Source organism: Uloborus diversus, chromosome 6, assembly GCF_026930045.1.
Source record: "Uloborus diversus isolate 005 chromosome 6, Udiv.v.3.1, whole genome shotgun sequence".
Taxonomy (NCBI): domain Eukaryota; kingdom Metazoa; phylum Arthropoda; class Arachnida; order Araneae; family Uloboridae; genus Uloborus; species Uloborus diversus.
In genome coordinates, this window is record NC_072736.1 from 171021216 (window position 1) to 171048112 (window position 26897).

The following is a 26897-nucleotide window of genomic DNA, read 5'->3' on the forward strand; positions in this document are numbered from 1 at the left end:
TATTTTGTAGCTTTAAAATAAGAATTTTAGTTCTCGCATACGCCTTAAATTGGACTTCAAATTTCAGGAGATTTAGGGCGCATGCGCAAACGAAGGATCTTATGTAAAAGCTATAATTTTTGGGGGGGATTAAACTACGTTACACAGGGTGTTCCGTTTTAACCTGCAAGACCTTTATTTTCGCAACCGTTAGTCCTAGATGTATACTTCCAATTGCAAAAATGTTCGGAATCAAATGCAGAGTTAAGATATTGAAAGTTTGAAGTGAAAATAAAAATAAGTCAAAAAATACAAAATTTAAATTTTTATACGGGCCCCAGGTCTTCTAACTTATATTTAAGGAAATAATCTCCATTGAAATATAATTCTAAAACAAAAAGTTTGACATTAGTACGACCAAAATTCACCGAGATATGAAACGCAGCATTTTGTGACCTAGACCATTTTTCAATCGCCGTCAATAACACCTTTTAAGGGAAAATATAGAGGTCAGCAAGTGTTTAAAATAATAAGTATGCATAGAGCGTGTTTTTTCAAACTGTTCGAGGTTTAATAGTGTGTTTGTGTGTATCACGGAATAACGTTTGCATTTATTTTTGTTTAACAATGAAAAATATAAATACCTTGTTTTTCTTTACATTGACGATTTGTCATTTTCCTGAAAGGGCGATAAATTCCAATCTCATCTTCTGTCTGGTCCCTTAAAAATTTGAAATGGAATATCTCCTTGAGCTATGGACGCACAAATGTCAAGTTTTTTGTGTCAGTAATAGTTTTCAATGTGGATTATTTCTCTAAATATTAGTTAGGGGACCTGGGGGTTCGTATAAAAAGTTAAATTTTGTATTTTTTGACTTATTTTTACTTTAAACTTTCAATATCTTAACTCTGCATCTGATTTTGAACATTTCCGCAATTTGTTCTGTGAATGGCAACATTGAATGGCATTTCATCATTTGTGATGTCACACGACAGAAATGTAAACAATGAAAGCGCACATATTTAAGTAATTTTTTAAAAATATTAAACTTAAATAAATTATTTAAAAAATGGTCAGATCCTATGTTTTTAAACATGTACTTTCAGAAAAAAAATACTTTTAAAATTTTGGAAACGACCCCATTGGAAGTATACATCTAGGAATAACGGTTGCGAAAAAAATGTTCTTGCAGGTTAAAACGAAACACTCAGTATAGTACTGACAATTTATGGCTGTTGCCTTATAAAAATACTAGTGGTACCCTCACGGCTTTGCCCGTAATACAAAAACTAAAAGGTCTTTTGGTTCGCCTCTATATTTACAAATAATGTGTGGTTAATTTTCTCGACAATTGGCTTGTACCCATGTTACGGTTCCACGTTATGATAATTTCGTATCTCGTCCATTGGCTTGTGCCCATGTTACGGTTCCACGTTATGAGAATTTCGTAATTTACTCGTCCATCTTATGATAGTTTTTTTCTTAAAATTGGAATAGAAAAAGAACCACATCGAATTTTCGAAAAATCGCTTCGCGGTGCACATCCGCATGCTACAAACTAACTTTGTGCCAAATTTCATGAAAATCGGCCGAACGGTCTAGGCGCTATGCGCGTCACAGACATCCTACAGACATCCTCCGGACAGAGAGACTCTCGTCAGTTAGTAAAGATATAAAAACTAATTTTGTTATTTTTTGAAAAATTCAATTTTTAGCATATCAACTTTCAGCCTCATGCGCGAACTGAATATGTCTACTTAGAACTTTTTTTAAATATTTTTACCCAATTCAGGATACCAAACTACAACTTTTGAGAGGTAACAAGATTCCGAAAAAAAAAAAAAAATTAATTTGAATTTTTTCATCTTGAATTCAAATTATGTTTTTCGCAATCACGAGTGCGTGTATGTAGGCGTGTGTGTTTGTGTGTGGGGGTATGTGTGTTTGTGTGTAGGGGGTATGTGTATGTGTGTGTAGGCATGTGTGTTTGTGTCTGTGTGCTGGCGTAAGTGTGTGGGTAGCTGTGTATATGAATGTGTGTGTGTATGGAGGGGGGGTATGTGTATGTGTGTGTTGGCATATGTGTTTGTGTCTGTGTGCAGGCATGAATGTGTGGGTAGTTGTGTGTATGTGTTTGTGTATGTGTGTAGGTGTATGCTTGTGTATGTGTTTGTGTGTGTGTGTGTGTGTAGGCATGTGTGTTTGTGTCTGTGTGCTGGCGTAAGTGTGTGGGTAGCTGTGTATATGAATGTGTGTGTGTATGGAGGGGGGGTATGTGTATGTGTGTGTTGGCATATGTGTTTGTGTCTGTGTGCAGGCATGAATGTGTGGGTAGTTGTGTGTATGTGTTTGTGTATGTGTGTAGGTGTATGCTTGTGTATGTGTTTGTGTGTGTGTGTGTGTGTAGGCATGTGTGTTTGTGTCTGTGTGCTGGCGTAAGTGTGTGGGTAGCTGTGTATATGAATGTGTGTGTATGGAGGGGGGGTATGTGTATGTGTGTGTTGGCATATGTGTTTGTGTCTGTGTGCAGGCATGAATGTGTGGGTAGTTGTGTTTATGTGTTTGTGTATGTGTGTAGGTGTATGCTTGTGTATGTGTTTGTGTGTGTGTGTGTGTGTAGTTGTGTATGTATGCGCGTGTGTGTAGGACATGGATGCAACCTGGAGACGGCTTTCGCTATAGGAGCAGCATCGTGAGGAACCGGTCGACGGTGATGGTGCGGAGGGTGGCGGTGGGAAAATAAAATCAAAGGACATCAAAACAGTCAAATGAGAACAATAAGCAATCGTGATTGCTCAAAAAAGATTTTTTCGAACCACCCTAATGCTTAAAACCTAACGAAATTATTCTTTTAGAAGATGAATTACCCAGTGATGATGCCGGTCCCCAGCATCCAACAATGTGGCTTGGAACGGAAGACGGCTGGTAAGTGAGGTTTTAGAAACTGAATGATTCGTATAACATTTTCATAATTTATTCAATTTTTAAAATATTCAATTTGTATAAATTTATCATTTTTTCAAATATTGAATTCATGTATAAAATATTCAATTTTCAATATTTTCGTTACATTGAAAATTGCTCATTATAGTTTTGCTTTCTGGTAAAAGAATTAGTAAAATAAAAAAAAAAATGCTTTAGGGCCATTCCACGAAAAAGTCAACCCTCTGTCCCGCACGTAACGGTTCATATATTTCATTAAAAAGTAATCGTTTTAAAGGGTGTACGATGCTTATCCGTTCACTTTAGCTTAATTTTAAACTGAGACAGAGAACATCTATATACACTGCTCGACATTGAAAATGTAACACCAAGAAGCAGTGTTCAGAAATTTATGCACATTTTAGATTAGACGTGCATCACTGAGTTATGTAAATGACGTGAAATGCGCAGCTCTCCGACGCACGTGAAGTAAGATATAAGGGAAGGAACTTGCAGAATGGGCAATATTCGTGTCGTTATTTCTGACTGGAGAATTATCGAAGAATTTTGTTTTTGTCTTGGAGGGTACGTGTAACACGAGAGAATGCCAGGCCGCCGTCAACGAAGGCACTTCCAGCAGGCAGACGATTTTACGAGGGGTATGGTGATCGGACTGAGAAGGGGAGGTTGGTCAGTACGTCCAATCGCATCTGATACCCACATGGATGCGAGCACGGTGCATCGGCTGTGCCGAAGATGGTTGGAACAACGAAATGTGGCAAGATTGAGGGGTGCAGGGGCAGTTTGCCTTGCGTTTCTTTGATTGTCATTGCGAATGCATATCTAATAGAAAATTAAACGCATTTGAATTCAATTGGCACGTCTGTGGGAATCATTGGAATTTGTGGCAGCAAAACACACTTGGCTTGGAATTTGGCATTTAAATTGGTGTCTTTGATAACGTTTTTAATCAATTTTTTTTTACTACCAATCGCGTGCCATTGCACAGTTGTGGTGGGTTCAAATTTCGAAATAAATTAACCGAAGATCTAGTTTTAAGTCGTAGAATGTATAATGATATCCCTGGCAAATCCAGTGAGTTCAAAAACTCTGTTGGTTATTTACAGTCTCTAGCATCGCAAAATGCATTGAACGATTTGTATGATAGGAATGTCCCCTCGCAACGATTGCTGCATGTGAAATTTAAATCATTAACGTTCGCATTTCTTGCTGCCAAAATGGCTCTTTCTGCGAGCCCCACATGATTTATGCATTGTGTGTGTACATCGGGAAATATGCGGTCAATGAGAGCATTTTGCGAATCAACAATAGTACAGAAATTAGCGGGCAATTTTATGCATCCAATATTTCCATAGGCAGCAACTTATCCATCGGGGATATCTAACAATTGGTCCCGAAAATGTGTCAGTAGATGGATCTTGTCGCGTTTGGACGCTAATGTTTAGTTATAGCTGGACTTTTTCAGCATTACACCCCACTGGCGATGATTTCAAGCCAAGCAAGCATTGATCTTATCAGCGTACATTGAACGTGTTAATGACGTGACGTGGAATTATTGTCACTTAGCAATGCGTGCATGTGTAATCTGAAGAATTTCGGTAATTCATTATGCTCATTCAATAGGGTGTACAGTTATCCGACGATGTGCCTGGCTTTAGAGGCAAGTTGGGGTTATTGTAGCTTTAACGGGTATTCATATGATTTACGTCCTCACCGCTCATGAAGTAGATTTGTAAAAAATATGTGGTTTGTTTGGCATTGGCAGCATTGAGCCTACTTTGTGGTACACTTGGCCTTTGAGTTTGAACATTGAATTGAATCGTTGACCATTTGGCGCAGTATTGTGAACTATTTCTGTTGCTCCGAACGAAGTCATTTGGAAGCATGAATGACTGTGCGAATGGACTTCAGAAACAGGTTTGCATCTGGGTTCGTACCGATGAGCAAGCCGTTAAATTCCCGTTGCATTTTTCCTGATACGCAAAACGCATCAATGCGTGCATGTGTAATCTGAAGAATTTCGGTAATTCATTATGCTCATTCAATAGGGTGTCCAGTTCCCCGACGATGTGCCTGGCTTTAGAGGCAAGTTGGGGTTATTGTAGCTTTAACGGGTATTCATATGATTTATGTCCTCACCGCTCATGAAGTAGATTTGTAAAAGTTATGTGGTTTGTTTGGCATTGGCAGCATTGAGCCTACTTTGTGTTACACTTGGCTTTTGATTTTGAACGTTAAATTGAATCGTTGACCATTTGGCGCAGTATTGTGAACTATTTCTGTTGCTCCGAACGAAGTTATTTGGAAGCATGAATTGACTTCACTTCACTTCGCTCTCCGGGGACCCACTGTACCTATCACTAAGTGATTTAACCAGTTTAGGACCCCCGGAGCTTTATTTTAAACATTCAACATATACATTTCAAAATACAACGTATAACAATGCACACACATACAAACAAACAAGATCACAGACAATTACAGTACATATTGACAAACAGACATAGAAGCACAAAACAATTCGAAAAAAAAACATGCTATAAAACATGATGCAGTGAATATAGTAGAGTAGTCGATGGGTACATAGCTGGCGAGTTCGCCGTTACAAAAGTACATTTAATTATTACGTCGTGACTAGTGTTGTATAGTAATACATAATGCACTAAAACTGTGAATGCGTAAGTATATACAAGTTAAAAAGTAATACAGTATAAGACCAATAAATGCCACCGCCGCCCACCACCAAGCAGCATTCAAATGTGATGATTAGTGACTTCGGATGTGGAATGCTGGTGAAGTCGCCATTGGCAATCGTGTGTAAAAAGTAAAATACCCGGAACTGGGCGATCGTGACAGATAATGATATAAATATTTGGAATTGTACCGAGCTAGCGAAATCGCCGTTACAGGCGTACATTTGTTTATGTTGTGGTGGTTAGTGAGAAGAGAAAGGCATATGTATAAGAATTGAAAGAGATACACAGTGGGTGTACGTAACACAGGTGGGTTAGCTAAGGAACTTTTCACACTGCACTGCATCTGGAACATAGTTTGGGGAATTGTTAGGTACAAAGCTGACGACGTCGTCGTTACATACATACATCTGTTTATATTACGATGATGAATAGGGAGTGGAATTTTAAAATGAACAGCTTACAAAGTAGTTTAGTGTAGCATTTCTAGACACAGGCACTGTGAATATCGAAGCATAATAAAAGTTACAGATGCTATAATGTGAAACGACGGTAAGTACGAGTATAATAAAGTTACAAGCAGTACTTAATAATGCTGCATGATGCAGAACAATAAACAGTATGCAATTATACAATAATAATAATAAAGCTATAAAACGATCAGTGAAGAAAAGTCCAACAATACCGAGAAAAACATTTAAAAGACCGAGAAACACGGTTACTACAGGGGAAATGTAATGGGCAGCTGATGGTTGGGAAGGTGCGGTAGGAGAACGATTGACACCAACACTATAATCAAGTGAAAAGCGAAGATTAAGATGACTCTATGAGATGAGTCTATTCAGCGCTTTGATAGAGGTAGCCCTCCTGTAAGACGTGGGATTAATAATGCTTGTAGAAGGCGTTGATTTTTAGCGAATAGACTTCAGAAACAGGTTTGCATCTGGGTCCGTACCGATGAGCAAGCCGTTCAATTCCCGTTGCATTTTTCCTGATACGCAAAACGCAGCCCGTCTGATTCATGTTTGAATTTGAACGCATGACAATAGGGACAATCTTCGTCCATAGCACCAATCAGCACTTTCCGATGAGTGGAATTAAACATCTTGCTCGTACTCAAATGCGAGTTAATTGTCGTTGTTGATTTCGTTCAGCTTGTCGTGCCTCTTGTGATTGAGATGCCTGTCTTGCTGGCATTATTCACAGTAATACACACACATACACACAAATAGACAAAATGTTTGTATCGTTCAAAATTTTGCCCGCACTGCTTTGTGTTACAAAACAAATGCAGAATAAAATATTAAAATGCGCGACGCCCCGGCAAAACGTCGGAAAACTCTCAATGATTTAAAAAATGTTTGTTGCCATTTTCTGTTTGTCTACAAATGAAATGTTTAATTAATTTAAGCGAGGCTTTTACAATGATTTTCAACAATAGTTTTTACAATTATTTCCAACAAAGGTTTTTAAATCATTTCCAGCAATCGTTTTTAAAATCATTTCCAACAATGGGTTTTACAATGAATTTCAACAATGGTTTTAACAATGGTTTTCATAAAAAAGTTCTGGATAGGAACACCCTGATTACCTAGCGGTATGAAATATGCTTTATGTCCTATTCTCATACCTAACAAATACACACATAAAAAATTTCATGAAAATCGGTCGAACCGTTTCGGAGGAGTTCAATAACTAACACCGTGACAGGAGATTTATATATATACAGTAGGCGCCGCTTAATGTGATCACTTTGGGACAAATATAATTTGATAACAATAACCGACTGATAACAATAACCGAAAAGAATCCAGGAGACACAAAATAATGATTTTTTTTCTAATTAAGGTGTATTTATTTTGGCAACCTCAAATTAAAACCACAGTGACTCAACTGAACGCAGTGTTAAATTATAAATTATGAAATTAACAGAATGGAAATATCTGAATTTTAAAAAGTTAAAGCTAAATTATGCAATTTTTAATCACATAGCAATTGGTGAAGTAAAATATGACCGTTTTCCCTGACATTCGTAAACCAGTTTCAAAGCACATTCAGCTTTTCTATCTTTTCCAGCATGGTTTTGTTTGTTGTTTAAATTTTAATTTAACTTCGCTTTGTTTTCAATCTCGACACAATTCTTTAACAGCTTACAAAGTAATGGCAACAATGGAGTTCCTAACATCAATGCCTGCAACATGTCCAGCGACTGAATTTTTTTAGGTGCAAAAGAAAGTTTCTTTGGGGAAGTATGTGGTCACTGGGGGGCGAACTTTCTGTAGCTTCATTCCTAGAAAAATTTTAAACTGCTATTGAAAACCACAAAATGCTACATAGAAAGTTAGTCTCGTCAGGATTTGCCTATGTATTTCTATTAATTAAGGAACAAAAACGGGGAAAAAATTGAAAGTTTAGGAAAAAGTGATAACAATAAACGAAGACGCTGATTACAATATCCGACTTTTTTAACGTGTGTTAACATACAAGTGTTCCGGGACTTCGTGATTCTGATAACATTAAAGGAACGATAACATTAACCGTGATCACATTAAGCGGCGCCTACTATATATATATATATATATATATATATATATATATATATATATATATATATATATATATATATATATATATTGTCGTGTAGACCCCCTAAAGGTGGCAAATTGATGATGGAAAGGCAACCGTATCGTCTAGTAGGTACAACGAACCCAAGCCGAAGTCTTGCAACCACGACAATCGCAAGGACTCCTCGACCAAAGAAGCAAAAACTCTGTGTGAGAATTATGTGGCGGGGACAATCAGACCTTAGTAACAACATTTTACAGATCATGCACTTTTAAAATAACTTAAGAAAGTTGGCACTTTTAAATTACGTTGTTCAAGAGATAAAATGGAAGTATCTCACCCATGTGATTTCGCTTAACAGGCACAGTGAATTCCAAACAAGAGATATCCACACAAAAGTTTAGGAGGGTAAATAATGAAGTTTATTTGCACAACAATCAAGAACGTCACAAATATTGGCACACATGCCGTGCGATGCCTGGTCGGCAAGCACTGGGGCGAAACATTATCGACACAGAACAATAACATTTTTCCAGTTTCACATTATGCCATCAAATAACTTCTTCGGAACACACAGTGAAAAAATCACAAGCACTCACAAGCCGGCACGAATGGGACAAAAAGAACTTCCCCGGCCCAAAATCGGGAAGTTCGGCCAGACTCAGCATAGCCGGTAGCGGAAAAAGCACATCCGCTAACAAGAACTAAAACCAGTCCGGCGCACGTCTATACAGCACGAGGGATGATTATCAACTCCCGAAAAATCCGAGCAAATTACGTGGCAAGAGAAAAAGTCCGTTATACGTGATAACAAAACGGGTGATCGAAATGCACAAATCAAAACTCTTAAACACAACATTACCATGGTCTGTGCTAATTCTACATTAGCTACCAGTGTGTTTGGCCCTCTTGGCTTCCATAAGAGGTTTTCCATCTCCAGCTCAGTCACTTTCCTATGCCGGGCTGATGAGTGCTAATAAGCACGAAACTGCAGTCCTCGGCTGGAAATGACTGAGCTGGCGGAGTATTTCATGTATTTCTGCTTTAGGCCTTGGCTATTGGGCGGTAATTTACTGAATACAACATTACCATATTCGGCAGCCTATGATACCGAGGAAAAAAAACACCGGCGCCACATACGAAATAACCGTCTGTTCTGACGTCATTACTTTTATATTGACTCAACCCGGGACGGAGATAAAAATTCGCTCCGAGGAAATCTCCTGCGCGAAATCAAAACGAATGAAAAATAAGGGATTCTAATGTGAATTACACCACATATATATATATATATATATATATATATATATATATATATATATATATACAACATGAAATACATTTTAAGAACATGTTTTAAATATAAATTCAAAGACATTGAAAAAAATGAAAGAATAAATGCTAAAGTGAACTGCAATGCCAGCGCTAAGCTGCTAGAAACGAAAACAGTACAAACATATTTATGGATAAACCATCTAAATAAAAAAAATTGAAGATGCAAAAGGCTAGAACATCAAAATGAAAAAAGGTGAACCAGGGACCGACACTTTCTTAAGGGGAGGACCGGTCCCTAAGTTCACAAGGCTCTTTCTGTGTAGCAAGAGGGAAGGTCCCAATAACTTGCTACCCTCCCCGAGAGCCTTGGAGGAAAATTGAACAAGAAAACATGCCTGAAAAATAATGAACGAAAGCGTTTTTAGGTGAACCATCAAAAGGAAGAAACAATCAGAAAGTAGAAATTCCGGTTCCAAGTCACAACTGACTACAACTGTATTTATGTCGAGGACTGCATAATAAGTGCCTTTCCTCCATTATTTTTTATACGGATAGATGGCAGCACCATCACCGGATCGAACAGTTAATGAGAATTTAGAACTAGTCCAGGAGCTAATAGCTACCTGGTGCTGGCACCCCCAGAGGTATCGTTTCACTTGGAGGACATTGAGATCACGAGCATATTTAACGTCGCCCAGACCCCTTTAATGACGACGGTGGATCTTCGACCATCGAGGTTCGAACTCAGGACCCTCCGGCCCCGAATCCGACACTCTACCGATCGGGCTACCACGGCCCAAAATAGACCTTGAAAAAGAAATGATATGCACGTGTCAGGCAAACATGCAGTTAAGACACGGCAGCAGCAGAACCTGGAATTGTAAGACATAAAGTTGAAAAAACCTGGAGTTGAAAAAAACCCGGAGTTGAAAAAAAAAAAAAACCCTTGGAGAGGAAATAAAAATGATAATAAAGAATAATACTTAAAATAAAAAATAATAAAAACTTGCTTGAAAATAGTTTCCTTAACAATTTTTCTTGGATTCCACTAAAAATCTTTTTGCCCTCCCTTAATGAGAAACAAAGTTTATTTTGTAAGCACTATTTTGATAATTTAATTTTTTCAGACTATGAGCTTGTTTTTAAGGACATTTTTAAATAATCGTATTTCTAAAATCTCTAAACAAAAAGTTTGTAAGTTGACTTATTTACTGATTAAATTTAAAAATCCTTGCTATGATCACCGTAAACTTATCAATTTTATTTTGAATTTGTCTCAATACTTTCCAATTAAAGATATTCAGGTTAAACCTTTTTTCAGTTATGATATTCCACTAGGTCGTAGAATTTTTAATTATAATAACTTAATTTTTGTAAAAATATCAATCTAATCCGTGATAATGTTCAATGTTTCTGCCATAAAGAAGTTTTTTTCTCCATTTGTTAATAAAGACCATAACCATATCATTACAGGTGATCTTAATATCGTTAATAACATTGCCCTTCGCAATTTAATGAAAAAGGGCACTAAATTCCGTCCTATTTTTTATTTCAGTAAAAAACACCTTTTAGGTTCATTCCTTGAAGACTTAGACTTTTACATAATAAAAACTTCTTTTACGTTCAATATTTCTTTGGAAGCGTTTGCAGAATGGAAATGGAGATTTTTCAATCTTTTCAAAACTGTTTTACATAAATATCAATTTAAAAATGTTCTCAAATTTGCTGATTTTTCTCCCCATATCAAAGATCTTCAAGACTTTTATTATCGCTCCTATTGACAAAGCAGCCAACAACTTTTCAGTTATATGTAAAAAATTCTATTTCCAATTATTAGATGAAGAACTAGATAACTCCTCTACCTACAAAGAAGTTAACGCTTCTTATAACACCATTGCGAAAAAGAAAATTGCCCTCAACAAAAAAGTTAAAATTAAAAACTCTAAGATTATCTTTCCGTATATTACCATCTACACCAAATTTCATAAAAATCCTGTTAAATTCCGTTATATTACCTGTGGTTCAAACTCTTATATGAATTCCACTGGAAAAAATTTTGTTGGCCTATTAAATTCAATTTTTAATAAGATTCTGGATGGTGGCCAAACATGTATTATTAAAAATAATAAACCCGTTTTAGAATTTCTGAAAAATAATACTATCGACTGTATCTTTTCTTTTGATTTTAAAGACCTCTTTAAAAGTATTTCTATTTCTAGTCTTAAAGAAGGTAACACGCTGGATATTAGTGAAAATGGCTGGTCAGATTTAATCAACTTCTGTTTGTTTAACAACTACAGTACCTGGACGACCGAGCCTCGCTCGGCTTTAAAAGAATTATTTTTTGTCAAATTGTGTTTTTTTAAGGTTCAATACTTTTCCAAATATACTTGAAAATCTTCACGTTAACGAAATATTATGTACTCGACCTTCTTATAACACTAAAGTACCAAACAAAGAAGATTCTGAATGTAATTAAATCAACATTTTGCTTTAAACTATCTGTTACGTTTGTTTCCACTATACGATTTTCTTGTCAGTAATTAAAATATTTTGACCTTAGTTTTGCTATGGTGAAATTGGTTTTCGACCGAATACTTCCTTTCATACTATGATGCGTTTCACGATTTTATCCCAATCGAGATTTTTTTTTTTTTTTTTTTGAATAAGTACTTTTAGTTTTTACGCCAGAAAATGCTATATACAGCATGATATCCATCAAAACTGATAATCCGCAAACCATTCCAACAAATGATAACAACTGTCTTAACAAAACATAAACAATCTCAAGACATACACTTCTTCGAAATAAAATTTAGCTGCGTGATTTAAAAAACATGTTAAACTATTTGAAGTGTAAAAAGAAAATAAATAAATAAAATAAAATAAAATAGGATGGTCAAGCAATAGTTTCACTTAAAAAAGAAAAAAAGCCTTACGTCGACTTACATAATGCTTTTGAATTTGTTTTCAGCCAAGTGTGTTTGAAATTAGCCAAAATGGCCAATATCAGCCAAGCCTGGCAACCCTAAGCAAGTATAAAATTTTAAAGCGAGAAGAGACAAATTTTCATTGTTATGGTTGCAAATCGTCTGCCTGATGCGTCAACTCACAGTTTACTTCAAGACTTAACTCAATTTGACTTTATATTAAAAAACTGTTTTTTGTAAAAAATCGCGTTTTTACAGCAAAAACACTGATGTAGATGAACTTAGAATGCAAAACTACAATTAAATCCAAAATTTCATCCAAATCGTTAGAGCCGTTTCCGAGATAAGAAATATATATATGCCCACAAGAATTGCTCGTTTAAAGATATAAGATTTACAATGTGAACATTGTTTCCTACAAGTCCACGGTACTCCGCAGAGATCCAAGTTCTCTTCTTTTTTAGCCAACCTTTACTTACACTACTTTGAAAAAAATTTCACCTTTTCTATTCTTAGGGCTTTCAGATACGTTGATGACTTCATCATTTTCAATTATCACAAATTTTTGAATGATTTCAATAGTATCTATCCTCCTGAATTCGAACTTATTTAAACCAATGATAATATCAAACAATCTGATTTCCTTGATCTTAATATTTCTCTTTCAGACAATTCCGTTCATATTGATCTTTTTAACAAACGACTTTCCTTTCAATTTCATGTTAATCGTTTGATTTCATGGAATTCAAATCTTTCTATTAAAGTTTTTCGTAACACCTTAATTAATGAAATCAATAGAATTAAAACTCTCTGCAACAGAAATGATTGAGTCTCTAAAAATCTAAATTTATTGAAAAGTACTTTAGACCATAATAAAATTCCTCAATCTTTTTATTTAAGTTACATTAGAAAAGTAAGGAACTGCACAGCAGAGTGTGAGGTATAACGCAATTGTATTATTTCAATAAGGCCACCTAAGCTATGGAGGTCTGTTGGGATCTATCCTGAAAATTTCTGATGTTATTTCCGATCCAGTTATTATTTTTTTTATTTTTAGTATTATTTTTTATTATAATTTTTATTTCCTCACCAAGGTTTTTTTCTTTTCAACTCCGGGTTTTTTTCAACTCCGGGATTTTTTCAACTCCAGGTTTTTTAACTCCATGTTTTACAATTCCAGGTTCTGCTGCTGCCGTGCCATAATTGCATGTTTGCTTGGCACGTGCATATCATTTCATTTTTCAAGGTCTACTTTCTGATTGTTTCTTCCTTTCGATGGTTCACCTAAAAACGCTTTCGTTCATTATTTTTTCAGGTATGTTTTCTTGTTCAATTTTCCTCCAAGGCTCTCGGGGAGGGTAGCAAGTTATTGGGACCTTCCCTCTTGCTAAACAGAAAGGGCATTGTGAACTTAGGGTCCGATCCTCCCCTTGAGCAAGTGCCGGTCCCTGGTTCACCTTTTTTCACTTAGATGTTCTTGCCTTTTGCATCTTCAATTTTTTTTATTTAGATTGTTTATTCATGAATATATATCTTTACTAATATTAGAAAGAGAGAGGGCGGATTTTTGTGTGTTTATATGTTCGAGGTAATCTCCGGAACCACTGCACCTATTTGAAAAATTCTTTCACTATATGAAAGTTGCTTTCTTGCTGAGTAACATAGGCTATAATTCGAAAAAAATCCGATAAATAGTTCTTTTTTTATTCAAATGTAGGCTCAAATTTCACGTAAATTGCCTATTATTGGCTATTAAAGGGGTGAAAAATGACTTGCACATATTAATATTATATATCGTTAAAAAGGGTAGAATTTTCTGCGTTCTAAACAATTTATTTCAATGCTCTAACTTAATTACGGCGGGAGTAATTTGCGTTTTTAGCACGAACTTTTTTAAGCTTAGCTGAAATATAGGCACTAATGTCTTTATTAAATCTATCAATAAAAAGTGAAGGAATTGTCCAACAGTTTTCTTTTTAACAGCATTGGAAAAAGCGAGATTTTTTACTCCAGATCTCTCTCGACCTTCAGTCGAAAAAATTAGCTTCTATCTTCAAAGGAAAAAAAGTTACAAGCGTTTTAAAATCAATTTCGAAATATGTCATTTTGATTCAGGTTGTCAACCATTTTATTTTCGTGTTTCCATGGTTACGCTTTTTGAATCCATTGTATATTTTGCATCTGATTTCTTAAACTTATTTTATTTCATGTTTCCATGGTTACGCTTTTAAAATCTATCTTTCGCATTTTAATTTCTTAAAAGTATTTTAATATCTGTCGTCATTGTCTGGAAGGGTAATTTTGCATGGTATTTTTTTTCTTTTATTTAAGTTATTCTTTAAGTTATTAAGTTATTCTTTTAATTAATTGTTGAATATATGTCACTTGACACAATTTTTGTTCTCAAGGAAGACCGGGCAACGCAGCTCTTAATATATAAAGATTTGAAAGCTACTGTTAATGTGATTTTATATCTTTTTGTTTGTTTGGCAAAACATTTATTATTGCCAAAGAAAAAACATCCGTTTCACTTGCAAAAAGGGCTGGGTTTCGGTAGCGTGGTCGCTTGGCGCGTTAGGCGTTAAGCGCAGGGTTCAGTCTAGGGATTATTGTTTTAAGGGAACCGTTAATGTAATTCATTGTTTTGGCGATTTGTTTTGAAAGAAAAGAAACTTTTGATTTGTTTTTATCCGAGTGAAATGTACATTTTCTTCATTTTTTCTGATGATGAATTTTGAATGTTCCACGGGATTTTTTTTTTTCTTTCCGCTAGACGAATGGATTATGATAGCGTGGTTGCTGGGTAAGTTTGCGATAAACAATGGAGCTGCGGAATTATTTTTACATTTGAAAGAGATTATTTGATGTCTTTTTTTGTTTATTTGGTGAAATATTTTAAATTGCAGTAAAAACAGCTTCACTCGCTAAATAGAGTTTTAAAGCAACTGTAAATCTAATTTAATGCTTTGGCGAAAAGTTTTAAATTCCAAAGAAACTTAAATTTTTTTTTTTGGTGTGTACGCATTTTATACAAAGAAAAACGATCATTTCACATCAGAGGGGGAGGGGACGTCAATTTTTTTTTATTCAACGGACTTCCATTAAATTTTTAGCACGGGCATCGCTGTGCGGGTACTTCTAGTATATATATATATCTTAATACACACACACATAAAAATCTTTTGTGTGGACGTTTGTCACCGTAAGGCTTTAAACGGCTGGACCGATTTTGATCAAATTTTTTGTGTGTAATTAAGATGAGGCAAGCATGGTATCAAAGCGCGATGGATCGAATCGGAAACATTTTTGTTAATTAATTAATTAATTTAAACATTGGATGGTTATATCTCCCAAATGATTAATATTTATTTTAACCTATTGTTGAGCGAGAACTGAAATAAATATTTTACTCGTTGCCAAGTTACAATAAGAAAGCCAGGTTTGCTTTTTGTAATGAAATTTCTTACTGTGATATGTCAATTGAGAATAGATAAAACGTAGAGAGAGAGAGAGAGAGCGAAGCCTTCATTTCTCTCTCTTAAAAGCAACGATTTTAGGTCCCGTGATATATTTTAAAGTAAAGTACTAGAAGGTTCACGCAAAACGTGTGTCCTGTCGTCGTAGTTGAACCATGTGACCAGATCGGTGCTTTAGATTTTCCTAACCAAATGATCAGAATGTACCGTACCTAGCAACATTTGTTTCTCGGCTCAAATCCATCTGAGTTTTGGCACCAATGTCAAGAATACTTTTGGAATTATCAAACTAATCAGTACATTATTAAAGGAAAAGATGACGGAATTCAAAGACGAAATTTTATTTCTGTCCAGATAAATTACAACAGGGTAGTTCTGTACACAAAAGATCAGTGCAGTGGAAGATCTTTATCATTGGTGGAAAGAACAAATTAGGCAATACATGAAGTTTAAAAAGTTTTCGTTCAAAAGATCGGACGCAAATCGGTCGGAGTTGGCTTCGCTTACTGATCGGCTGGATTACAGTAGCGTGGTAGCTTGGCGAATTTGTCTGTAAACAATAGAGTTGCGTGATCATTTGTTTACATTTTAAATCCACTGTTAATGTAATTTATTGTGTTTTTGTTTATTTGGCGAAATATTTCAAATTTCAAAGAATTGTTTTTCGTTTTTAAAGAGTTTTTAGTCATTTAAGTTGAAAAATGTGTTTATTTTACGTCGGGAGGGGAGGGGGAGGGATGAGTGATTTTCGCTTATTCAGAGAACTGTTTTTACCTTGATAATTTTTCTAAACGATATCCTTTCGATTGTTTTATTCTTTTCCATATGAGGGATGTTGCAGCGGGATTTCCCGTTTGTTCTAGATGGGGAGTTAGATTTTTACACTTAATATGTGAGGACGCTTTTTATCTTGGTATGTATAGCTGAAGAAGCTAACCATCAAGAACGGGAGAAAAATAGTTAATAAAACAACTGCTCAGTGGGCATTAGATAAACCAAGTTGTAATAAATATGCGCATTCTAACGCCATAGCAGATTAAAACATTTTTTTACGTATTTTTTTCAACAGGACGGTTCAAACACTTGAGAGTTTATTGAATTTTTTTAACTTTTCAATTTACAAAGTTTGAACAGAACAACGTCTGTCGGGTCCTCTAGTGTATATATATATATAACTCATTTTTTCATTCATACTTATCTTAAATTTATCTATTTAATCTCTGATAAAACATTTTAATTGCATTAAATAAAATTGTGAATGTGCAGTCAAAATAATCATAATAATAAGCATTTTCTTTTTTTGTGGTAACTTTTTTTTTGTTATGTATTTATATCTATTTAGTTAAAGCAATTCCTTAATTAGGGACAATTTCCTCTTTTTATTTGCAGTTATATTTAAGTTTAAATCCAAGTAGTTCTAATGTTTCAGTTAATTGGGTTTTAAGCTTGGAAATACTGCAAAACAAAAGAGCAGTAAATAATAGAGTTTAAATTGCGCATTTCTTGCTAGGTTTTTTTTCTACTCATTGATGAAGATGCAATATGTATTGAAGGGGTATTATTTTTATAGCTCGTAATGTATCGAAGAGCATCAGAAGTATTTTGATATTTTAAGTCAGAAGCATGGAATGTTAAGCAATGAATATTGGTTTTATACCCAGAAGAGCAAGTTTAATTCTATTCTTCTCTTCTTCTATTTTTTTGTATTTAAGATTTTTTATAAAAAGGAGGGTATAATGTAACGTTATTTCTGCTTCTTATGCCCTGTCATGATTTAATCATAATTTCTTCTACCTGTTTGGATAAAATACTTTTTTAATCATGATTGTTCCCAGTCAAAAATCATAAATGCAAAAATTGTTCCAATTAAAAGGTTATAGGTTTAATTGTGGCTTGAGTAAAACCCATACTTTAATTAATAGCAACTAAATTTAAAGATAATAATTATTAATATTATTATTATTACTATAAGAATAATAACAATAATAATGTTGAAGTTTGACAGAACGTTGCCAAACGTTATGAGTTTTAATTTTCTTTAATTCTCGCTTTTAAAATGTTTTTTTCTTTTTTAAATAGATATTTTGTGTTGCATGTTTGTAATATCAGTCACTTGCCAATCTGTCAGTGAATTACCAATTTGTCGTAAATACTGCAAATTTTTATTTGAGTAAAACACTGATCGCTAAGTATATGAATCCCGTTTGTTTCTAAACAGTTTTGATTCCATAAAGCGGCTGATTTAATAAAGCGGCTATCTCAGTAAAGCTGGATTTTGCTCTGTTTTCGGCAATTTGATTCATTAAAGCGGCTGATTCGATTAACCACTGATTCAATTAACCGTAGTCCACTGTATCAAATCTAACAAATGTATTTTCATTGCTTGCCTTTTATGTAAACTTATTTATTTGTTTTGCTGCTTAATTTTAAGGTATTCGACTGCGTTAAAATCGACATTTTCGATTGAATATTCTTAATTGTTTTTATGATTTCATTTTGTAGTCTGATTCATTAGCTTTCCAAAACTGTCTTAGTTTTTACTCTACGTGAATTACAACTGGAGTTCGCTGCATTATTACAGAGTCGTACACTGAACTCCAAGAACGATATTTTTGAAAGAAAGCTGTCTACTGTAACAATGATATCTCAAAAAGTTATTCGAGTTTTGATGTGAAATTTTCTGAGATAGTTCTCTGTAATATGCGTGATGTTTTCCTCTAAAGGCTAAGCTGAATTTCATTATTAAGTAATATTTTCATGCGGATAAGTTTAAACAAAGGCGTTTGTTTACGAAAAAAAACCAGTATAGGAACTTTGTTCGGCTATATTTCAGTACTTTTTTAAAAAATAATAAAACTTTTAGAGCAAAACACACATTTATGTCATACAAATGTATTACTGCAAGGGTTTGTGTGTGATTAGAACCAAATTTTGTCCATAGCTGTTAGCGTAAGACACGTTTTTTCGCTATATTTCTTCAAATTTGTCCATTTTTTTTTAAAATAATATTTTAAACGCTTGTTTTTACATTTTTTCATAGTTTTGAAACATATGTAGTTAAAAAATAACATTTAAAAAAATGATCAGGTTATTTTTCAAAAAAAAAAAAAAATGCCTTCAAACGCAGTCGGATACCTTAAACATTTGCATTAGTATATTTAAAAAATTTCAGAAATGTCAGTCAGTTACCAAGCAGCTCTAATTACTGTAATTCTTTATTGTATCAATATTTTCCAACTCAAATGCCATAGGCCAAAAGTTTTTTCATTGTTCTTTGATCCTGATTTGAATTTAATAAAAATTCCTTTTACTTTCAGAAATATCTCTTATTGAATCAGCATCTTTTCACATAGGTTGCATTCATGTCAGTCAGTTACCAAACTTTTAACATTTTTTCTAAAATTACCTGATATGCATTTTATAAATCAAATTATACCATAAAATTCAGCTTAAAAAGTACAATAATCGGGGGAGAAATATCTTTTTAAAAGTTAATATTTTGTGGTTTATGTTTCAAAATAGTTATCGTTTTGCTCGGTGAATGTCAGTGAGTTACCCGTGGAATCGCCCAAATAGAATTTTATTAGTTAATTTACTGTTTACTAAATTTCTAAAACACAATAACAGTTTAAAAACTTGGGAGAACTTTTGCGTTTTTGTTTCAAGTTTTTGGGGAATTTATTGAAAAAAAGTTCTTGATACTACTGAATAAACAACCCCAACCATTGGTCAAGGGTTTTCTTCTGAGAAACTTATTAAAGGAAGTTTGTACTGGCAATTTATCTAAGAAGAACGTTTTAAAACTTTTTTTTAAATTATAAACTGTTCATTCACAAAGATATGTTAATTCACTGATTCATCAACCCTGCAAAGATGTTATTAAAGACTTAAACCTGGACTCAACGATTCGTAATGTCACACTAATGGCTGAAATTTTTAATACTGGAAACATTAATTTGCATTCCATACAGAGATCTTCAGTCACTGGTTCTGTAAGAAATCCTCCCGGAAATGGTACAATAAATTCCGGTACAGTAAGTTCTTTGGTCAACATACGGTTTAACTTAAAAAGCTTTTAACATAGTTCAAACAGTTAACATTAATTAGCTGGATAAATATTTTGCTCCGCAGGGGAACTGATGCCAATAATGCTCACATTAAAGAATATTGAAAGAATTAAACTTGACAAACGATTTTAGATTAAAACTTGTGTAAAGTTCAAAGCGTACATAGAATTTCATTGCAAACGTTTGCTAAATTATGCTGTGTAGCAGTACATACCAGGGCTACCAGTGCCAACTGAGGCGTACTTTATCAAAAGGGAACATATCCAATTGTTAGAAAAAAATCATTTATGACATTTTCTAAATCTTTCAGATGATATTTATCAAATCACTTACTCTCAAGAAGTCCAAGCGTGGAAAATCCTCTTTTATTTAAGGGTAAAGTGTGGCTTTTTGATCAAAATGTAACATATCCGTCCTCTGCACGTTTTATTTTGAACAAAAGGGATCCTGTTCAAAATATCCTGAAAGAATTTGTAGCACGAAGACTTTTAGATCCAAAGGAACACATGTCCAAATTCCTCAAATTTTAATCCACTACTTTTAGGTTCATGTACTTCGATAAGAGAATATGAGAAAGTGAAATATTAGGGTTTTGGTGAAATTGGAATTCTCAACATTCAGGTTTTCGTTCTTAAGGGCACATGTCCAAAATTAAGATGGCGATATATCTCGTTGTTTTTTTTTTTTACATAAATATTAAATATTTCTTACTTTGGGCCATGATTTGCTGTGCTTTCGTGCTCAATTCTGTACCTAGTGAAGTTGATAAAACTATTTTGCTCTTGCCCTCATTCGTTTTTCTCACCTCCTGAACAACTTTAGGAATTGGATATGTTCCTTTGTTGATAAATTAGTCCTCAACTCTTGTCCCGAAACAGGTGAAAGTTTGATTACCATTTTTATTTTTGGCTCTTTGCCTTTATGCTTCATTTATTCAAATTTTCATGCAGATATATATGTATTGATTTTCTTATGGACACCTTGTATGATTAATATGAGATTTCATGTTTCTTTGAACAATGAAACTATTATTTTTTAGCATTTATGTTTACAACAGTACTCACATACAGCTCAAGAAAGCCAAGCTGAAAATTCAACACTCGACGTGCATATATGACATTGTGTAAGTTTTATCTATTGTTACAAATGATTCAGAACAAACAATGAGATGTTTAATTGAATATTTTTAAGCCGTATTGCGTTTCTAGTTTCTGCTTTATACCATTTATTTCGTTTGTTGCAGGCATGTTGACGGAAAAGTGTTCGTCTCCTTAGCCAATGGTGAAATAGTTGTCTACAGCAGAGAACTAAGTAAGAAATTTAAGGAAATATTTCGACTTTTTCTTTCCATAAAAAAAAATTGTGCGATTTATGGTGTTTTTCAGTATTATGTACTGGTAATTAAATTGAGATGTTTTCATAATGTGTGAACGTTATTTTCATCCGTTACTGGCCAGAATATTATCTAATGTTTCATGTAAGTTTGTAATAAGATGTCTTTTTAAATATGAAAATTGAAGAATTTGATTTATTTTTTCTAAACAAAAAAAAAAAAAAAAAAAAAAATTTAAATTCCAAGAAGTGAACAAGAAAGAGCATATTTAGATATGTTTGATTTTATGAACATATGGTTTAAATATAATTATGGTTTTGGCAAACCAAAGGTTTTATTACACTCGTCGTAGCCTTCACAATGCTACCAAGTTAGGTTTACCCCAACCACAAATTATCAACAGAACGGAGAGTAATTTAAATGTTAATTTCAATGTAGCCAAAAATCTGCGTCCAAAAATCTCTGAGCCAAAAATGTCTGAGGTGCTGGGTAGGGAGAAAAGAACTATTTTCACCAATTTTCGCTGTTACATAAACTTTTATTACTCAAAATGCTAATGTGGATTGGCAACAGTTATAAAAAAGTTATAAAACGGCGTGAAAAATGATATGGGACTGCGAACGCATATTACCTGTTCTTGTGCGGCTGATGTTGGTTTGAGATTTCTGCACAAGGCATGGATGAAACTGGAAAACGTGAGTGTGAGCATGTCGGTTCATTGAAAACGGAATTATTGAAAAAACTAAATTCTTCAACGAGAAGCCTCTTTCCTTGAAAGTAAATCTTTAGAGGTCAGGGCATGAATGAAACTGGAAAAAGTGAGTGTGAGCATGTCGATTTATTGAAAATGGAATTATTGAAAAAACTAAATTCTTTAACGAGAAGCCTCTTTCCTTAAAAGTAAATCTTTATCCTTCAACGAGAATCCTCCTTCCTTGAAAGTAAATTTAGAGGTTAGTGAATGAATGAAACTGGAAAAAGTGAGTGTGAGAATGTCGGTTTATTGAAAATGCAATTATTGAAAAAACTAAATCCTTCAACGAGAATCTTCTTTCCTTGAAAGTAAATTTAGAGGTTAGTACATGAATGAAACTGGAAAAAGTGAGTGTGAGCATATCAGTTTATTGAAAATGGAATTATTGAAAAAACTAAATCCTTCAACGAGAATACTCTTTCCTTGAAAGTAATTCTTTAGAGGTCAGCGTTGGTAGTAAAAGATTTTCTCAAGCCTTATCGGAAGTTGGATCCTTGTGCGCCGCGACGATTGGAATGGGGTCGTTTCCGAAATTTTAAAAGATTTTCTAAAAGAGCATGCTTGAATAGGATTTGACCATTTTTTAAATAATTTGACAGCGTTTAGTATTTTTTAACAATTATTTTAATCGCTGCGCAGATTTCTTTCTTTCTTTATTTATTTTACTCTTCTGCACATGACATTACAAGTGATGAAATGCCTTTGACTCTCTAATGTAGGCTATCACAGTAACGGGCTTTAACTTTCTTTCTCTCTTTTAAAATTGATTTTTATTATTTATAAACAATTTTCAACTTTTAGGGTCTCTGAAACTGTTTAAAAATATAAAATTGCCTAATTTAAACAACATTAATTTGATTAAATGTAGCAATTTCATATTTTTTGAAGCAATTTCATAGTTCGTAATTTTGTAAAATTCTATTTTGTGTTTTAAAACTGCTCCACAATTCTATTTTTCTGCATATAAAATTTCGCTAATGGTAAAAAAAAAAAAAAAAAAAAAAAAATGCATTTGACCTTTTTGTTTTGAATTTCATCACTACTGAATGTTGAGATTCAAACTAATATTCTGACTTTTTTTATTTACATTAGAAACTTTGCTTAGCATTGAGTTTGTTCCTTTAAATCTTCACGCTATAGTTGATGAGCTAGCTAAGCTAGCTAAGCTTCTAAAAGCTTGCTATGTTTATGCGAAAGCTTAGGAATACTTTTCTTGAACAGCTCTTTTTATATTAAAGTAATGTTCTAAATATCTTACGAAAAGAATGACAAAAAATCAGATCAAAGAAAAAAAGTTCAATCGTAATAGATAACTCAATCCTCAAATAATTTTCCTATATACTATAAGAAATTTACACGTTTGTGATATTATATGAAACATTCATACAAAAATTATAATATTAAAGAAACAAAGAATACTTAGAGGAAAAAATGAAAAATGTATTGACGCTCTAAATTAATCTACCAAACATTTTGTAGCATAGTGGGTCTAAACAGTAACCCCACTAGAAACCGTGAAAATTTTTACCTATTAGTTCAAAAACAAATCTATTGTCTAATGGCATTAACCCTTATGGACCAAGATTATGGAACACCTTACCCAACTGTTTGAAAACCATAAATGATAGAAATTTGTTTCAGAAAAGGTTAAATTTTTTTATACTCAACTCTACTGCAGTTAATTTAGGATAAAGTAGCATACTTGTATTAGTATACCTTGATTTTGCTATAAATTTCGACTTACTTTTTTGCATTACTCGTGTTGTGTTCAAGTGTTCTTTGTATGATTATGCATTTTTTTTTTATTATTATTATTATCTTATGTTATAAACTGGCTCTAAATTAAGTTCTTTTCTGTGTGGTGGGAGTTAGTCAGGCTATTGTTATAGCCTTTACTCCCACCTACTCAATCAGGGATTTTCAAATAGACAGGGTGAAATATACTTCTGTTTGAAATTTCTTTCTTTTTATTTTATCTGTGAAATGCATTTTTGTAAAAATGATTACCCTGATTGAAATAAAATGAATTGCATTTGCATTGAAAAATAGACATGATTTAAAGAAATATTATTTTTTGCTCCATTAACGTTTACGTAGATTATTTCTAAGAAAATCCAAGTTCTAAAAATATTAAAATAAATGCATTTACCTCTCATAAACAAATATAATATCGTCGCAAGAGCGCTCCTGAGTTACATTTATAGTGCGACTTTTTCTCACTCAGTTCACGGACATAAAGTTGGCGGAGCCCTAAAATTGTATGACGCGGCTTTGTGATTGCGCATTTTTTCATCATGCGCAACAATAGGAAGCTGTAGCACCGCCTATCACCAGAAATATGCACTATGAATAAAAATAAACTCCAACAAATTTCTGACTTAACAGGTTTATAATCAGGCAAGAATGAAATTGATATCAGGGCGATTCTCGAAAAAATGTCCCGTGCGTAAAGCTAAGTTTTTTATTTTTTCCAGATTACCAAAGCCTTCAAATGCTGTTGGGGAATAATACATGCTTGAATATACTACTAGCTGCGTCGCCCGGCTTTGCATAGTCTATCTCGAAAATAAAAGTTATGTCAAGTGACGCGTGCTCAACAATCAGGCTTGAACCAAAAAAAAAAAAAAAAATCAGTAAAATTTTGCGGTCGATTGCGGAAAAATAACCAAAAAAAGGGAACATTTTAAATTCCCCGATCAGGAAAAGCCTTAAAACATCAAAACAAAAGTTAAAATTTTATTTGTTCATATTCGAGAAAAAAATGGCAACAGATATTTTTTCTCAATGATTTTCTTCACGCTACACATTTTAATAATGGTAGCCCGATCGGTAGAGTGTCGGATTCGGGGCCGGAGGGTCCTGGGTTCGAACCTCGTTGGTCGAAGACCCACCGTCGTCATTAAAGGGGACTGGGCGACGTTAAATATGCTCGTGGTCTCAATGTCCTCCAAGTGAAACGATACCTCTGGGGGTGCTAGTACTGGGTAGCTATTAGCTCCTGGACTAGTTCTAAATTCTCATTAACTGTTCGATCCGGTGATGGTGCTGCCATCTATCGGTATATAAAATAATGGAGGCAAGGCACTTAGTATGCAGTCCTCGACATAAATACAGTTGTAGTCAGTTGTGACTCTGAATAGGAATAGGACATTTTAATAAAAGCATTGTTAAGGAAAGTTGAGATGAAACACTGAATAATAATTTGAAAGGAGGAAAACCTTCAAAAAATAGGGATTTTTTGTCAAAATCTAAGTGTCATAATTACTGATTTTTAATTGATATCTCCGCTAATTATTATCTGAGGATTATGTTAAACAGTCAAATATAAAGATGGGAAAATTAGGAATCTGCGATACCTGACTCGATGGTCAGTTCAGTGGCGTTCGGGAGAAGTAACTTGGACATACATACATAGATACATACGCTCAGTTTTTAATTATATGGGATCAAAACATAACAGTTAATCCCATATCCAATTAATAGTTACTTGAATAAAATAAAAAACTTAGCATTACGCACGAGACATTTTTTTCGAGAATCGCCCATCTGATGCACTGGATAGTCATTCCGAGATCTTATAGCCCAACTTCCCCCCTGAGCTTTGAGGTTATTTAGGCTCAGCGGTTAAAGTGCGCGGTTAGCAGGTCCGTGGTTCAACCCCCACCAAGGTCACGTTCGCTCAACCTCCACGTAAACATCTGTACTCCGCGTCTGTCACCAAACTCTTGTAATTCGATTGGAAAACCGCCTCAGTCCATTTCGGAATACCCTGTAATTTGCAAAGTCTTTACAACTTCCGTTTTCTTTACAGACGGTTGTTGGGATAGCGGATCTCCACATCGAGTACAAATTGCGAACGACGCTTCTCCAATTTCTCACATGGTTCTTATAGAAGGACGTTTGTGGTGTGCAACGCTCAATTCCATAGTGATCATCAATCCTACTTCCATACAAATAGAGGTGAGCTTGTTTCAAATCCCTTTACATTAAAAAAAAGGTCTCTTATAGTGGAAGTTTCGTGTTCAATTAAGAAGATGTTGATGTACGAGGGCAAATCGGAAAGTCTTAGCGCCTATTTTTTTCAGCCAAAATACGGCTGTGAATACATAGCGAACATATACAGTTGACTCTGTTTAACGACTTTCAAGGGACCACAAAAAAATCGTCCTTGAGTCGAAATTGTCCTTAAATAGAATGATTTTAAAACTATAGTGGACCACCTGGGACCGTGAAAAGCCGTCTTTAAATAGAGAAAGTCGTTAAATAGAGCGTCGTTGAACAGAGAGCCAACAGTACATTCCCAGCAGTAAACATTCCTTGAACCGTACCAGTCGTATCTGCCTTTTGATCCAATGAGCGGCGCTGATATCAGTCATTTAAGATGGCGCTTGTTCTTCATACGTCCAGAACCTTTGAGCAGCGAAGTGCTATTCGTTTTTTATCGAGCAAGGGTCAAACGCCCATAGCAATTCACAGGGAAATATACCCCACGTACAAGGAAAAGTGTCTCTCTTTGAGGTGGACAACATGGTTACCCTCCACGACAATGCTAGACCACATGTGTCGGTCCAGACCGTCGCTAAGCTCCAGTCATTTTACTGGGAGAATCAGGAAACACCCACCTTACAGTCCAGACCTTCTCCCTAGTAATTTTCACGTTTTCGGTCCTCTGAAGAAGTTTCTGGCAGAACAGAGATTCACATGTAATGAAGAAGCTAAGAATGGTGTGGTTCCACAGGCTGCCGGAAGAATTTTACCACGGAGGAATTTCTAATTTCGTGCTGCGATGGGACAAATGTCTGAACCGGTGTAGTCACTATGTGGCGAAATAATGTAAGGTACGTAGTACACTAAGTATATTTATAAATACCTGTTTTTGGC

The 26897-nt window shown here is 34.3% G+C and overlaps 1 protein-coding gene across 1 annotated transcript in view; it reads left to right on the forward strand.

Annotated features, from left to right (window-relative positions):
• LOC129225069 (rho guanine nucleotide exchange factor 17-like) overlaps positions 1–26897 on the forward strand; it is a 171447-nt gene that overhangs the window by 126429 nt on the left and 18121 nt on the right. The window contains exons 16-19 of the mRNA XM_054859617.1: positions 2836–2905; positions 20969–21052; positions 21173–21240; positions 25828–25976. Coding sequence (XP_054715592.1) covers positions 2836–2905; positions 20969–21052; positions 21173–21240; positions 25828–25976 — 371 coding nt within the window. The remainder of the gene's footprint in view (positions 1–2835; positions 2906–20968; positions 21053–21172; positions 21241–25827; positions 25977–26897) is intronic.